Source organism: Hyperolius riggenbachi, chromosome 3 (assembly GCF_040937935.1).
Source record: "Hyperolius riggenbachi isolate aHypRig1 chromosome 3, aHypRig1.pri, whole genome shotgun sequence".
NCBI lineage: Eukaryota > Metazoa > Chordata > Amphibia > Anura > Hyperoliidae > Hyperolius > Hyperolius riggenbachi.
This window is the reverse complement of record NC_090648.1, coordinates 264719597-264737250: the sequence shown is the minus strand read 5'-3', so window position 1 is coordinate 264737250 and position 17654 is coordinate 264719597. Positions and strand designations below refer to the sequence as shown.

General features: G+C 45.0%; 1 protein-coding gene across 1 annotated transcript in view; it reads left to right on the top strand.

The window, feature by feature from the left end:
- The window catches only part of LOC137561393 (chloride anion exchanger-like), a 130138-nt gene that overhangs the window by 9414 nt on the left and 103070 nt on the right, over nt 1–17654 (top strand). The window contains exon 2 of the mRNA XM_068272688.1: nt 827–1044. Within this exon, the coding sequence (XP_068128789.1) occupies nt 890–1044 (155 nt within the window). The 5' untranslated portion in view covers nt 827–889. The remainder of the gene's footprint in view (nt 1–826; nt 1045–17654) is intronic.

The window sequence follows — 17654 nt, the reverse complement described above, 5'->3', positions numbered from 1 at the left end:
AAATATTACAAAAGAAAGGAAACCAAGACACATAATATAATGATAGAGAAGAAGAAGAAGAAGAAGATATAGAAGATATAGAAGAAGAAGAAGAAGATATAGAAGAAGAAGAAGAAGATATAGAAGAAGAAGATATAGAAGAAGAAGATATAGAAGAAGAAGAAGATATAGAAGAAGAAGATATGGAAGAAGAAGAAGGAGGAGGAAGAAGAAGAAGAAGACTTCCAACAACCATTTTGGACACACCTTCTCATGCAAACACTTTTCATGAAGTTAATTTACTATTTTTGATACCTTTTTTGTAACTACTACATCACCACATAATCACTTGATGTTTTTCTTCATAAAAAAGGTGGTTTCATGCATCATTGACCTCCAATACAAGTTTTAAAAGCTATTTAAGGCCAGCTCGAATATTTTACTCGAATACAGACTCGGATAGTGACGTCGGATATCCGAGGTCGAATCGGATATTCGATTAACTCGAATATCGAACTTCGAGTAAATTTGGATAGTTTACTATCCGAATTCGACCAAACTCGAATAGGATAATGAGGTATCCGAGCAACACTGATAGTAGCATCAACTATTTTGGTGGGTTGGTTTCCAAGTGCTTCTAAAGCGTTTGAAACTACTTACAACAGTTTATACAATATTGTAACATGTAACAACAAACATATGTAATAACAAAAACAATACATGTATTTTGTACATGGAGACAACTTTGTGTATCTGAAAAGTTGTAACTCAAGTCATTTGTAAGTAGGGTATTCCCTGTACAGATCTAAAGTGATTTACTTGATGTGCTCATATTTTTATATTTCAGATCAAAAGATCAAAACTATTACATGAGATATAACAGTTTTTAGCTAACAAAAAGATTTTTATAATGGAAAACTATGAGGAGGCGACAAGGAAAGATCATGCAAAGAATGATTACTTGGTGGCCAGACCTATTTACTCAGAGGATTCCTTTGATGCCAGTTATGAAGTAGTGGACCGACACCACACCACAGTATTGGATCTTCTGAAACGGTCATGCAGGTGAGTACACTACATTTAACAAGAACTCATGTTCAAATATATCCAGTATATTGTTGTGCTTTTAAAATCTCATCTTGTACCCACTCCAGATAATATAATATAATCTAGTAGGCTACAGAACTATTAACCTCTAACAGTCATCATTGTCCCATATATTTTTGTTCACCTTATTTTCTTTTTCCCATTTTTCACATCACACAGTGATGTCATTTTAAGTAGAAGATTAAAAATTATCTCCTAGGAGAAAACTCAGGAGAAAAAGTAAATTGAATAAGGGCCAATGCATCCTGTAACAGATTTATGCATCACATAACCTAAGTAAGATTATGAGTATTAGCATAACATACTTGTCTTCATCAGACCTAAAGTTTACAGCTAAGCCAATAAACTTCCTCTTATTAATTGTCAAAGGCAAACATGTGAAACGCAGACACGAATACCATACGGCCGCATTTTAACTGCATTCGAAAGGCGCTCATAGCAAGCAACCGGAGCCTGAATTGCCCAACAAGCACACAGTTCAGTCTACCATGTGAACAAGGCCTAACACTGGAGATTGTTGTAACTGAATTGGGCTCAGTCAGTCAAAAGGTGCCCACTAATTATCCAATCCTTTTTTTTTCCAATTCTTACCAATTTATGTAATATAAGGGCCCGCCTAAAGTATCCGTTCAAAATATTCACCCAGTTTACCCTTCTACTACATAGATTTGGTAAGATTGGACAAAAAATTAATCATTAGTGACTAGGGGCGTAACAATAGGGGCTGCAAGGGATGTGGCTGCGGGCCCCTGTGGGGCCCGCCCAGGGCCATTTTGGGGGGCAGGAGCCAGGAGGGGACGCAGTGCATGAAGGGGGAGCGATGCCCACACACAGCGGTGGGGAGGGGGGGCACTCCCCTCCTCCCTTACCTTGGGCTCCCCCATCAGCGCAGCCTCCTCCGGCATTAATTAGCAGCAGTAGCGGCGGCGGTGTAAAGGGAACGCGGACTTACTTCCGCGTTCCACGCTGGATCTTCTCTGTATCAGCGCCCGATGGCGCTACTTCCTGATAAACAGGAAGTAGCGTCATCGGGCACTTTTACAGAGACGAATCTCCGGTGTGGAACATAGTAGTAAGTCTGCGTTCCCTTTACACCGCCACTGCTACTGCTGCTAATTAATGCCGGAGGAGGAATCGCTGATGGGGGAGCCCAAGGTGAGGGAGGAGGGGAGTGGCCCCCCTCCCCACCGCTGTGTGTGGGCATCGCTCTCCCTTCATGCGCTGCGTCCCCTCTTGGCTACACTGAGGGCACCTATACCTAGCTAAACTGGGGGCACCCATGCCTGGCTATACTGAGGGCACCTATACATAGTTAAACTGGGGGCACCCATGCCTAGCTATATTGAGGGCACCCATGTCTAGCTACACTGAGGGCACCTATACCTAGATAAACTGGGGGCACCCATGCCTGGCTATACTTAGGGCACCCATGCCTGGCTATACTGAGGGCACCCATGCCTAACTAAACTGAGGGACCCTATACCTAGCTAAACTGGGATCACCCATGCCTAGCTACACTGAGGGCATCTATACCTAGCTAAACTGGGGGCACCCATGCCTGGCTATACTGAGGGCACCTATACCTAGCTAAACTGGGGGCACCCATGCCTGTCTATACTGAGGGCACCTATACCTAGCTAAACTGGGGGCACCCATGCCTAGCTATACTGAGGGCACCCATGCCTAGCTGTACTGAGGGCACCTATACCTAGCTATACTGAGGGTACCCATGACTGACTTTACTAGGGGCACCCATGCCTGGCTAAACTGTGGGCACCTATACCTGACTATAGTGATGGCATCTATACCTAGCTATACTGAGGGCACCTATACCTGGCTATACTGGGGGCGGGCACCTATACGGGGGATGGGGGGCCCCATCCAAAGTTTCGCAGGAGGGCCCAGTGATTTCTAGTTATGCCCCTGTTAGTGACCACCACAGGCAGGGGACTATAAATCACTGGGCTCCCCTGTGAAACTTTGGATTCCCCCCCCCCCCCCCCCCGCTTTCTGCACAGGTAAACTGAGAACCAATGTTATACAATTGTCTAGTGCACACTTGAATGTGTTTTCCCCATGCAGAAGCACTGTGTACTGCTTGTATTTTCTCCATCAATTGCATTAGCTTCTGAGATAAAACAGGCATGTTTTCACAAATACAGACACACATTGGATTGATTCACTAAACCGTGATAACTCAAATATCACACCTTATCAAAGCTATCACACCTTATCAAAGTTAACACGCCTTATCAGAGTAACATAGCGAGCACTACAAACTCACAGGAGTTCAGGGCAGGACGAGTGCCATTGCCAATTTGCAGACATAAGTTAGTAACACTCGCTATGCTACTCTGATAAGGCATGTAAACTTTGATAAGGAGTGATATCGTTGATAAGGTGTGATATTTGAGTTATCACGGTTTAGTGAATCAAGCCCATTGTGTGCAGAAAACACACACAGAAAACTGACACACAAGTATGCTCCCAGAATCAGCTTATTACACTCACTTTGTCCATCTCTGATGGAGCAGAACTGGCTCTGCAGACTCCTCCAGGAACACTACAGTACAGAGTATTTGTAGAGTAGTAGAGAGGTTGGGGTCTGTACACAAGAACCTGCTGCACACTGAATAAGGACTGTCTACATATCTTTGTCTACAAAACTTTGTATGATTCATTTGCAGATGCAGTCATTATAACAATTGTGCAGAGAATAGAAAGCTTTTTCTCTCAGTGCCCAGACTCCTAAAGCATCACTACAGAACACAGCACTTGCACTGTACACAAAACCTGGCTGAACACTGAATAGGGGCTGTCTACAAATCTTTGTATGATTCCTTATCAGTGGCTGAGCAGATGCAGTCATTAGAACAATTGTGCAGAGAGCAGAACGTTTTTTCTCTCCTTGCCCTTAGTTGTCAGTCTCTCAGGATGGGGCCCCCTGTGGCTTCCGGCCCCCCCTGCGGCTGCATCCCTTGCAGGGTCTATTGTTACGCCTCTGAGTCCACAAGCAGTTCACTTGCAGGCACATTCAATTACCACTCTCTGATCTCAGTCAAATCACCGATGTCACACAACAATTCTATCATGGCATGTCTATCTCCACAAGTGAAGGTAAGATTGTTCTGTTATGTCTTCTGAAATTATTGCAAATCTAGTCCTCCTAAAGAGAATTTCATTTACACAACGTTTAAATTAGTATGTCTACCTGCTTACACACCTTCTCTAGTCAGTTGCCTAGTCATTTTTACTTGTTTGATACAATTTAGCAGTGCTGTACACAGGTACTATCAGCCTGAACATCCTCCATTCCACAACTCCCCCATTATATTACCGGGATATTATATAACCTAAGAATACTAAGACAGAAATGGGAGCACTATGTCTCTCTCTGTCTTTAGTGAGGGATATAAATCAGTCTGTATTGCTCAGCCTAACACCGCTGAAAACACCCTCATCAGAGGAACATGGAATTACACGTATCCCTTTAACAGTGAGTACTAAAGAAAGATCCCATGCTTCTGTGCAGTAAAAAGGGTGTTTTTGCTGTTTAGTCAGCAGGGCAGAGCTCATAGCCCTGTGACAGCTCTACTGATTTATATCCTTATATAAAGTGCTGCTGATAAAGAATAAAGTCAGGGTGAGAGTAAGAATTCATACAGCTCTTCTTGATCAGTGGTTTGTGGATTCCCTGATCACCATTACACTTAGCATTGTAGTTAACACATGAGGGAGAAGGACACAATAGTGTCTGTTCTTGTGTAGAACTCTGCTAATGTATTTTATACAAGGAAATAATGATTATATATATATATATATATATATATATATATATCTATATATATATATATATATATATATATATATATATATATATATATATATATATATATATATATTCCTGTCCAGACCATATTAGAAAAAGGAGACTATAGTAAATGGTGGTAAAGGGCACAGCATAATACCAGTACTAATGCTTGGGGAGCACTGCCCATTGGCACCCTGCCTGATTGACTGCAGGGCTCTGAAGGCAGCCTCTGAAGATACTTACTTAAACATGTGATCAGCCGCTGCTCCCAGGACAAAGGGTGAGCCGTATCCTTACAGCCCCACGGTATCAGGTGCCAAGCGACCACCTCAATCCCCTAGCAGTACAGGTGCCACTGCAGCAGCAGCATTCAAATCCCTCTGGCCCAAGAGAGGCAGGCTGCAGGCAGACTTCTATCGTACATTCACACTATAAGATTCGCTGACTTTCTACACCCATTTTTGGGGAGAAGACATATGTCTTACTACCTATTTGCCCCCTTTATTTTAACACTTAAATTATGTTGCTGGTACAATGTATGGCAAAGATATTTTATTTTGAAATAAAGGTACCGTATTTTTTGGTCCATAAGATGCTCCGGACCATAAGACGCACCTAGATCCATATCAACGCTCTGTAAGTATCTCTCACCTATCCTAGCTCCAGCATTGATCACGGCCCCCTCGTTCAGTACCACTGTCAGCCTCACTATGTTTAATGGATCAGGTCCTGGCTTGATGATATCATAGAGTGTTGATCCTTGCTGCCCGATCGCAGCAATGGGGATGACGGTGCATTTTAGGGTATCGGGCAAGGGGTGGGGGGATCAGATCCAGGGTACGTAGTTGCACTGTTAGTGTAGTGGGAAGGGGGTTAATGAGCACAGGAGCATGCTCATTAAAAGCCACAGACTAATATTCTTGTGGCTACATTTTCAATTGGGTTCTGCAATGATGTGAATATACTGTAGTTACGTAATAAAGTGGTTTGTAATACAGTATAACTACCGCCGTTAGTGCATCAGGGCCATAGAGAGCAAACAGCATGGCAGTTTGTGAGAAGGTGAGAATAGAATTAGCAGAGAAGTTGCACAAAGCTGCGTATCTGACCGTGCTATTATCAAACTGCAGTTTTCAGTGGACAAGGAAGAAGGAAACGTATACAGGACATGGTAGTGGATTCATATACCTGGATCTGCTACAAGGTTCCTTTAATTATTGTTACTAGAGAGAGGTGATCTGCACCAGCAATCCTCAAATGTGCTACGGTTCTCCTAGACCAGGCTTCCTCAACCAGGGTTCCTTGAGTACTCTGCAGGGGTTCCTTGGCATTTTCCCCCATTGTGGGGGAAGTATAATAAAGCACACTATAATAGGTGGAACTGTAATAAGAAGCACTAAATTGAGGGCTCAGGAGACAGTATAATGAGTGGCAGTGTAATGGGGGTAGTGAAAAAAACAGCCACACATACTTTTAAAAACCATGCCTCCTGCAAAATAAATGCAGGGGTTCCTCGAGATCAAAACATTGTTTGCAGGGGTTCCTTGGGATCAAAAAGTTATTTGCAGGGTTCCTCCAGGGTAGAAAGGTTGAGAAAGGCTGTCCTAGACGATGCGGGGGGAGGGGGGGAAGCTCCACAAAAGGCAATATCTGTTCAAATCAAATGTATTTATTATTTATTTATTGTATTTATAAAGAGCCAACATATTACACAGCGCTGAGTGTTCTCGAAGTCCTAGAATAATTAAAGTAGCGGGCTGTGTAACCCGCTTGGTGGCAGATCTTTGAATTGTATGTGTGTGGTGAATCCTTTGGCGTCTGAACTCTCCCTCCGCGAGTCAGTTCATCAAATTGCGAAGTCGGGTTACCCTTCGTGATGAGCAAAATGACAGTGTGAGAGGATTTCTGACTCTGATCGATTGACCTCACCCACAGACCGGCCTTGCGGTCTGTGACATTGGTCACTGACATTGGTCATTGAAATCAAATATAGCTTTATTGGCATGACCAAGATTCATGCAGGCATTGCCAAAGCAAGGGGAAAAGGCAGACATGGGAGGGGGTGGGGTAGGGGGACAATAGCTAAGCAGTCTGTGGACATTTTTAGGTTTGCAGTTTCGTTATGCTCCTCTCAGATTGATACACTTGAAACAGTGGCTACAAAAAAAGGAAGTAATGGCCAAGAAGCACTGACAACAAAAAAACGGATACTTATCCCATCTCAAATTCAGTCAAAATGATAATATGATTGAAAACACTCAGGGCCCTTTCACACCAGAGGGCTTTTTCGGCATTTTAACGCCACGGCCGAAGTTGGCGTTTTCCTAGGTAAAATGAAAGTCCATAGACTTTCATTTTACCTTTTACATCTAACGCTGCGTTTTGGAGCGTTGCGTTTCAACGCTCCCAGGAGCTTTTTTAGGGCTGACTGCAGCGTTTCTCATTACCATTGATACTAAGGCTCTTTCACACCACAGGCAGCGGTAAAAGGCTAAAACGCTGCGTTTTGGCTGCTGGCGTTTTTAAGGCGTTTTTAAGACGTTTAACGCCAATACATTAGTATCAATTGTAATGAGAAACGCCGCGGTCAGCCCTAAAAAAGCTCCTGGGAGCGTTGAAATGCAACGCTCCAAAACGCAGCGTTAGATGTGAAAGGTAAAATGAAAGTCTATGGACTTTCATTTTACCTAGGAAAACGCCAATTTCGGTCGTGACGTTAAAATGCCGAAAAAGCCCTCTGGTGTGAAAGGGCCCGAACGTATTGGCGTTAAACGCCTTAAAAACGCCTTAAAAACGCCAGCAGCCAAAACGCAGCGTTTTAGCCTTTTACCGCTGCCTGTAGTGTGAAAGAGCCCTAAGGGCCCTAAGGAAAAATTTTAATCTCTCTCTCTCTCTCTCTCTCTCTCTCTCTCTCTCTCTCTCTCTCTCTCTCTCTCTCTCTCTCTCTCTCTCTCTCTCTCTCTCTCTCTCTCTCTCTCTCTCTCTCTCTCTCTCTCTCTATCCTTTTATATCATGCAGTAGCGAATTGCAGATTTTCAAAACAGCTTATATACCATAGCTGGGATTTGAACCCAGGACACAGTGTGTAGTAGGTATCTGTCTTACCCACTAGACCATCAACCACACTCAGGCCCAGGCTTTAGCATGTAGTGTGGTCAGAGGTGGGACAAGGTCCTTCAGCACCCAAGGCTGAGACAGCAAAGTGCGCCCCCCCATCCCTCCCACCCCAGCTGTCACACACTGATTGCTATTACACTAAGAGGTGCCCCAGGGCCCCCAACCCCCCCAACACCTTAATCTCTACTTATCTGGCTTGCAGTCACTGCCATGTATCACCTTTTCTTATTTCTTTCTGCTTCAAACACAATTGGGAATGACAGCTGAATGAATTGTGCACCCCCTCCTACACTGCGCCCTGAGGCTGCAGCCTCTCCAGCCTCTGCATCAGCCTGGCCCTGAGTGTGGTTGATGGTCTAGTGGGTAAGACAGATACCTACTACCATGCAGTGTGGTTCATGGTCTAGAGGGTAAGACAGATACCTACTACACACTGAGTCTTGGGTTCAAATCCCAGCTATGGTATATAAGCATGCTTTTCAAAAAGTACAAATCCTTAATCATGCAACTTTTTCTATCGAATTGATCATAATGGTAGTATGGTTTATGCTAGGCCAGCTTTAGCATGTAGTGTGGGTCATGGTCTAGAGGTTAAGACAGATACCTACTACACACTGTGTCCTGGGTTCAAATCCCAGCTATGGTATATAAGCATGCTTTTCAAAACGTACAAATCCTTAATCATGCAACTTTTTCTATCGAATTGATCATAATGGTAGTATGGTTTATGCTAGGCCAGCTTTAGCATGTATTGTGGGTCATGGTCTAGAGGTTAAGACAGATACCTACTACACACTGCGTCCTGGGTTCAAATCCCAGCTATGGTATATAAACATGCTTTTCAAAAAGTACAAATCCTTAATCATGCAACTTTTTCTATCGAATTGATCATAATGGTAGTATGGTTTATGCTAGGCCAGCTTTAGCATGTAGTGTGGGTCATGGTCTAGAGGTTAAGACAGATACCTACTACACACTGCGTCCTGGGTTCAAATCCAAGCTATGGTATATAAGCATGCTTTTCAAAAAGTACAAATCCTTAATCATGCAACTTTTTCTATCGAATTGATCATAATGGTAGTATGGTTTATGTTAGGCCAGCTTTAGCATGTCGTGTGGGTCATGGTCTAGAGGTTAAGACAGATACCTACTACACACTGTGTCCTGGGTTCAAATCCCAGCTATGGTATATAAGCATGCTTTTCAAAAAGTACAAATCCTTAATCATGCTACTTTTTCTATCGAATTGATCATAATGGTAGTATGGTTTATGCTAGGCCAGCTTTAGCATGTCGTGTGGGTCATGGTCTAGAGGTTAAGACAGATACCTACTACACACTGCATCCTGGGTTCAAATCCCAGCTATGGTATATAAGCTGTTTTGAAAATCTGCAATTTCCTACTGCATGATATAAGAGAGGAGGAAGAAGATTTTTTTTGTGCTATTCCGGAAAATTCCGTCGGAATTATAAAATTTCCGCGGAATTCCGTTTGAGAGGTATAGGAATTCCGTTTCGACTACCGGAATCGGAATTAACCTAATTCCGGCCGGAATCACGGAATTTATAATTCCGCTGAATTTTCCGAGCATCCCTAATTTCATGTAGTCAAGTTAGTTCCCGAAAGGGACCCAAACCTGGCTGGATAGTGTAATGGTTAAAGGCTCTGCCACTGACACAGGTGACCTGGGTTCAAATCTTGGTTCTTTCTGTTCAGTAAGCCAGCACCTATTCAGTAAAGAGTTCTCGGGCAATACTCCCTAACACTGCTACTGCTTTCTGAGTGCGCTTTAAAGGCTACCTTGCAAGCACTATGAGTTTGGCAGGAGAAAACCGCTATACAATTTTTATTTTCCCGCCCATATACCCAGATTTTATTACAAAAATGTAATAAAATTTAGATAGACAGTAGAATGAGAAAATAAATTGTCAGTAAAGTGCAATCTTGATATACTAGTGGGATCATAAGCAGAGTAATATCTTGTTATACAAGTATATTAATAAATATTCAGTACATAAAATAAGGTGCTGAGTCTAAACTGAACTATAGCCAGAGAACCGCTTTGTGCACAGAGCCTCAAGGGTTAAGTATCCCTGAAGTTCAGCACGCAAAGTGGTTCTCCAGTTTCGATCTCACCCACCATTACTAACCAGGGATAAGTATCCGTATTTTTGTTGCCAGTGCTTCTTGGCCATTACTTCCTTTTTTGGAGCCACTGTTTCAAGTGAAGCTGAGCATATGGCTGTTGGATAACTTTGTTCCTTTAAAGGCATTGTATAGGTATTTTCTATTATATTTATCTTATTCATTTAGAAATAGAAATTTAAAATGTAATATTAAAAATGAAACACATTTTACTGTATTTTTACCGTAATTGGAACCATGGAAATAAAGTCTTCTGAAATTTTGGTGCCTCACCTTCACCTCCATCACAAGTCTAGCAGAGCATCGTAGAGTGTTAGACATGAGGAAAAAAAGATTTATCCATTTATTTAGGAAAGGGATCTTTACATAAACATATGTTTATCTTGATCGAAAAAAATATTATTTTTGAATTTCATTCGATTCGATCACTTTGGTCGAATAAAGGGGAAAATCAAATGTTTTAATTGTATCGTGTATGGACACCATAAGGCTACACTTCATCCATTTTCCATCCGCCCCACTTCCGGAGCGATCGCCTCTCACCTGTCCTGCCACCGCTTGTTGCCGCTTGGTCCCTCTCTGAAATCAGTCTGGAAGCCGGGCATGGTGCAATCCATAGGCTGCATTAAGCCAATTCTCCCTAGCAACAGGGAGAATTTTCATTGGTTCACCATGAACCAATGAGAATTCTCACTTTTGCTGAGGATTCCCGCAGATCCGTTGCAGTGTGACAAGTGTGAACAGCTTCTATGTGTAGCCGCTGACTTATAGAGAACCACAGACAAAGAGTACCCAAAATCTTCCGGAAGCGGGAGTGCCCACGAGATGCATTAAGGTGGTTTGTGCTGGGTGTGCCCTGGTCCTCCTCTCCCGGATTCAGCACGTAAGCACTTTTCTCTTTCACTTGTCACTTTTCTTCCTGCACTATAGCACTTTTGTTTAGACCCTGTGGTTAACTGTCTAGTTTGTCCTATTATCCATACAGTTACACATGGTCATTTAAACCTACAAATGTTGTATCTGCTTTTTCACCTTTTGACTATTTTTTGTTGGTTCTTTGTATATTTATGGAAATTGGTCCTCTGTGTGGCTCAGTACTGTACTTTACATTGGTTAAGTTGGAGGTCCTGTCATTATTAATTGTTTATTTATGTATTGATCATAGTAGTACACCCTGCACATCACCTCTGGTGATTGTAATTGCTTTTATTTTTGATATATATATTCTCAATAAAATGTATATAATATTTTGTTACAATTTTGAATCAGTTTGGTGCTGTATTTTGGATACTCTTTTTGTGTGGTTCTCTATAATTGATATATTACCCATTAGCAAATCCTGCTCTATATAAGGCCTATATCTCCCACTTTGGAGTATATGGCTAGATTGATCATTTATGTAATATTGATCTTATTTGTCCATTCTTTATTTAAATATCTGATAGGAGCCATTCACAGTCTGGTCAGTAATGAGAAGAGAACGGACAAAACAAATGTCCATTCTCTGCTCTAATGGGAACAAAGCCTTATGATACTTTTTGTTCTCCACTGCTCTCCAGCAATAGCAAATAGACCCCATTACCTGACTCTCTTTATCCACATCCCCTCGCTAGTCACTACTAATACAGTGCAATTAGTAGTAGCATAATAGCATTCATTTAACTCAATGTTAAAACAAAATTGCAAAATGTTCCCTATGCAACAATAGATTTACCACACTATTTAACATCTATGACCAAGGGTACTTGATATGGTTAAATGTGTTCACTTTGGAGCTTTGTTAGAATAAGATTATTTGTAAATTAATTAAAGTGGCAGAGCTGTGAGCAGGTGAGCACACAATCTATGTATGTCTTTGGAAATTTACACAAAGATTACTAGTCATCACAAGTATGGACCCTTCTGTTCCAAGTGATGGGTGTACTGCTGACCAGCAAATATACAGCTGTGTTTTTTGACGGTGGGTTTTGTCATGGAAATTATTATAAAACATTACTATAAGCCTCAGTATATACAATATTCACATGTAAATACATTTCATGTATTCCCCTCCCTTTAACCCTTTAACCCTTTACCCCTAGATGACAATTTTACTTAATTGCTAATTTGCATATGTTTTTTGTGATTGCTGTATTCACTAAGCTATTTATTCTTATTTTACCACATGTGGATATTAAGAGTATTAAAATAATGATAGTTCGTAATTTAACGCTGATATTCTGAAATTTAATTTACTTTTAAATTAAGGCATGTGTGTTTTATTTTTTTGCATTTTGTGCAGTCAGTTCAAAGAAGTTATGTCATATTAACGTGTAAGCTTGTCATTGTTTGGCTACACTTTCTGCCTGTCATTACGAAATGTTAATAGTGAAGAGAGAGGTTAGAAAGGAAAAAAGAGAGCAGGACAAAGAGAAAAGCAAATGAAACTAATCAGTAGTTATAGGCCCATTGAACATGGACAACAGGAGGCAGTGAATCCACCAGCTGTCAGCTACTTGGTAGTACTTGGTATGTGCAGTTGGGAGGTGTTCGTCTCATGGAATCACATCTCAGTGTGGCTTAAGTAGAGATGGGCCGAACGGTTCGCCGGCGAACGGCTCCCGGCGAACTTCGGTGGTTCGCGTTCGCCTCCCGCAGGCGAACGGTTCCGGAAGTTCGGTTCGCCCCACAATGCACTATGAGGGTCAACTTTGACCCTCTACATCACAGTCAGCAGGCCCAGTGTAGCCAATTAGGCTACACTAGCCCCTGGAGCCCCACCCCCCTTATATAAGGCAGGCAGCGGCGGCCATTACGGCCACTCGTGTGCCTGCATTAGAGAGAGTAGGGCGAGCTGCTGTCTGTCTCTCATAGGGAAAGATTAGTTAGGCTTAGCTTTTCCTGGCTGCATACCTGTTCAGTGATCCTGCCACTGCATACCTGTTCTGTGAACCCACCCACCACTGCATACCTGTTCAGTGATCCTGCCACTGCATTCCTGTTCTGTGAACCCACCCACCACTGCATACCTGTTCAGTGATCCTGCCACTGCATACCTGTTCTGTGAACCCACCACTGCATACCTGTTCTGTGATCCTGCCACTGCATACCTGTTCTGTGAACCCACCCACCACTGCATACCTGTTCAGTGATCCTGCCACTGCATACCTGTTCTGTGAACCCACCACTGCATACCTGTTCTGTGAACCCACCCACCACTGCATACCTGTTCAGTGATCCTGCCACTGCATACCTGTTCTGTGAACCCACCCACCACTGCATACCTGTTCAGTGATCCTGCCACTGCATACCTGTTCTGTGAACCCACCCACCACTGCATACCTGTTCAGTGATCCTGCCACTGCATACCTGTTCTGTGAACCCACCACTGCATACCTGTTCTGTGAACCCACCCACCACTGCATACCTGTTCTGTGATCCTGACACTGCATACCTGTTCTGTGAACCCACCCACCACTGCATACCTGTTCAGTGATCCTGCCACTGCATACCTGTTCTGTGAACCCACCACTGCATACCTGTTCTGTGAACCCACCCACCACTGCATACCTGTTCAGTGATCCTGCCACTGCATACCTGTTCTGTGAACCCACCCACCACTGCATACCTGTTCAGTGATCCTGCCACTGCATACCTGTTCTGTGAACCCACCACTGCATACCTGTTCTGTGAACCCACCCACCACTGCATACCTGTTCTGTGATCCTGCCACTGCATACCTGTTCTGTGAACCCACCCACCACTGCATACCTGTTCAGTGATCCTGCCACTGCATACCTGTTCTGTGAACCCACCACTGCATACCTGTTCTGTGAACCCACCCACCACTGCATACCTGTTCAGTGATCCTGCCACTGCATACCTGTTCTGTGAACCCACCCACCACTGCATACCTGTTCAGTGATCCTGCCACTGCATACCTGTTCTGTGAACCCACCCACCACTGCATACCTGTTCAGTGATCCTGCCACTGCATACCTGTTCTGTGAACCCACCACTGCATACCTGTTCTGTGAACCCACCCACCACTGCATACCTGTTCAGTGATCCTGCCACTGCATACCTGTTCTGTGAACCCACCCACCACTGCATACCTGTTCAGTGATCCTGCCACTGCATACCTGTTCTGTGAACCCACCCACCACTGCATACCTGTTCAGTGATCCTGTCACTGCATACCTGTTCTGTGAACCCACCACTGCATACCTGTTCTGTGAACCCACCCACCACTGCATACCTGTTCAGTGATCCTGCCGCTGCATACCTGTTCTGTGAACCCACCCACCACTGCATACCTGTTCAGTGATCCTGCCACTGCATACCTGTTCTGTGAACCCACCCACCACTGCATACCTGTTCAGTGATCCTGCCACTGCATACCTGTTCTGTGAACCCACCACTGCATACCTGTTCTGTGAACCCACCCACCACTGCATACCTGTTCAGTGATCCTGCCACTGCATACCTGTTCTGTGAACCCACCCACCACTGCATACCTGTTCAGTGATCCTGCCACTGCATACCTGTTCTGTGAACCCACCCACCACTGCATACCTGTTCAGTGATCCTGCCACTGCATACCTGTTCTGTGAACCCACCACTGCATACCTGTTCTGTGAACCCACCCACCACTGCATACCTGTTCTGTGATCCTGACACTGCATACCTGTTCTGTGAACCCACCCACCACTGCATACCTGTTCAGTGATCCTGCCACTGCATACCTGTTCTGTGAACCCACCACTGCATACCTGTTCTGTGAACCCACCCACCACTGCATACCTGTTCAGTGATCCTGCCACTGCATACCTGTTCTGTGAACCCACCCACCACTGCATACCTGTTCAGTGATCCTGCCACTGCATACCTGTTCTGTGAACCCACCACTGCATACCTGTTCTGTGAACCCACCCACCACTGCATACCTGTTCTGTGATCCTGCCACTGCATACCTGTTCTGTGAACCCACCCACCACTGCATACCTGTTCAGTGATCCTGCCACTGCATACCTGTTCTGTGAACCCACCACTGCATACCTGTTCTGTGAACCCACCCACCACTGCATACCTGTTCAGTGATCCTGCCACTGCATACCTGTTCTGTGAACCCACCCACCACTGCATACCTGTTCAGTGATCCTGCCACTGCATACCTGTTCTGTGAACCCACCCACCACTGCATACCTGTTCAGTGATCCTGCCACTGCATACCTGTTCTGTGAACCCACCACTGCATACCTGTTCTGTGAACCCACCCACCACTGCATACCTGTTCAGTGATCCTGCCACTGCATACCTGTTCTGTGAACCCACCCACCACTGCATACCTGTTCAGTGATCCTGCCACTGCATACCTGTTCTGTGAACCCACCCACCACTGCATACCTGTTCAGTGATCCTGTCACTGCATACCTGTTCTGTGAACCCACCACTGCATACCTGTTCTGTGAACCCACCCACCACTGCATACCTGTTCAGTGATCCTGCCGCTGCATACCTGTTCTGTGAACCCACCCACCACTGCATACCTGTTCAGTGATCCTGCCACTGCATACCTGTTCTGTGAACCCACCCACCACTGCATACCTGTTCAGTGATCCTGCCACTGCATACCTGTTCTGTGAACCCACCCACCACTGCATACCTGTTCAGTGATCCTGCCACTGCATACCTGTTCTGTGAACCCACCACTGCATACCTGTTCTGTGAACCCACCCACCACTGCATACCTGTTCAGTGATCCTGCCACTGCATACCTGTTCTGTGAACCCACCCACCACTGCATACCTGTTCAGTGATCCTGCCACTGCATACCTGTTCTGTGAACCCACCACTGCATACCTGTTCTGTGAACCCACCCACCACTGCATACCTGTTCAGTGATCCTGCCACTGCATACCTGTTCTGTGAACCCACCCACCACTGCATACCTGTTCAGTGATCCTGCCACTGCATACCTGTTCTGTGAACCCACCACTGCATATCTGTTCTGTGAACCCACCCACCACTGCATACCTGTTCTGTGATCCTGCCACTGCATACCTGTTCTGTGAACCCACCCACCACTGCATACCTGTTCAGTGATCCTGCCACTGCATACCTGTTCTGTGAACCCACCACTGCACACCTGTTCTGTGAACCCACCCACCACTGCATACCTGTTCAGTGATCCTGCCACTGCATACCTGTTCTGTGAACCCACCCACCACTGCATACCTGTTCAGTGATCCTGCCACTGCATACCTGTTCTGTGAACCCACCACTGCATACCTGTTCTGTGAACCCACCCACCACTGCATACCTGTTCAGTGATCCTGCCACTGCATACCTGTTCTGTGAACCCACCCACCACTGCATACCTGTTCAGTGATCCTGCCACTGCATACCTGTTCTGTGAACCCACCACTGCATACCTGTTCAGTGAACCCACCCACCACTGCATACCTGTTCAGTGATCCTGCCACTGCATACCTGTTCTGTGAACCCACCCACCACTGCATACCTGTTCAGTGATCCTGCCACTGCATACCTGTTCTGTGAACCCACCCACCACTGCATACCTGTTCAGTGATCCTGCCACTGCATACCTGTTCTGTGAACCCACCCACCACTGCATACCTGTTCAGTGATCCTGCCACTGCATACCTGTTCTGTGAACCCACCACTGCATACCTGTTCTGTGAACCCACCCACCACTGCATACCTGTTCAGTGATCCTGCCACTGCATACCTGTTCTGTGAACCCACCCACCACTGCATACCTGTTCAGTGATCCTGCCACTGCATACCTGTTCTGTGAACCCACCACTGCATACCTGTTCTGTGAACCCACCCACCACTGCATACCTGTTCAGTGATCCTGCCACTGCATACCTGTTCTGTGAACCCACCCACCACTGCATACCTGTTCAGTGATCCTGCCACTGCATACCTGTTCTGTGAACCCACCACTGCATATCTGTTCTGTGAACCCACCCACCACTGCATACCTGTTCTGTGATCCTGCCACTGCATACCTGTTCTGTGAACCCACCCACCACTGCATACCTGTTCAGTGATCCTGCCACTGCATACCTGTTCTGTGAACCCACCACTGCACACCTGTTCTGTGAACCCACCCACCACTGCATACCTGTTCAGTGATCCTGCCACTGCATACCTGTTCTGTGAACCCACCCACCACTGCATACCTGTTCAGTGATCCTGCCACTGCATACCTGTTCTGTGAACCCACCACTGCATACCTGTTCTGTGAACCCACCCACCACTGCATACCTGTTCAGTGATCCTGCCACTGCATACCTGTTCTGTGAACCCACCCACCACTGCATACCTGTTCAGTGATCCTGCCACTGCATACCTGTTCTGTGAACCCACCACTGCATACCTGTTCAGTGAACCCACCCACCACTGCATACCTGTTCAGTGATCCTGCCACTGCATACCTGTTCTGTGAACCCACCCACCACTGCATACCTGTTCAGTGATCCTGCCA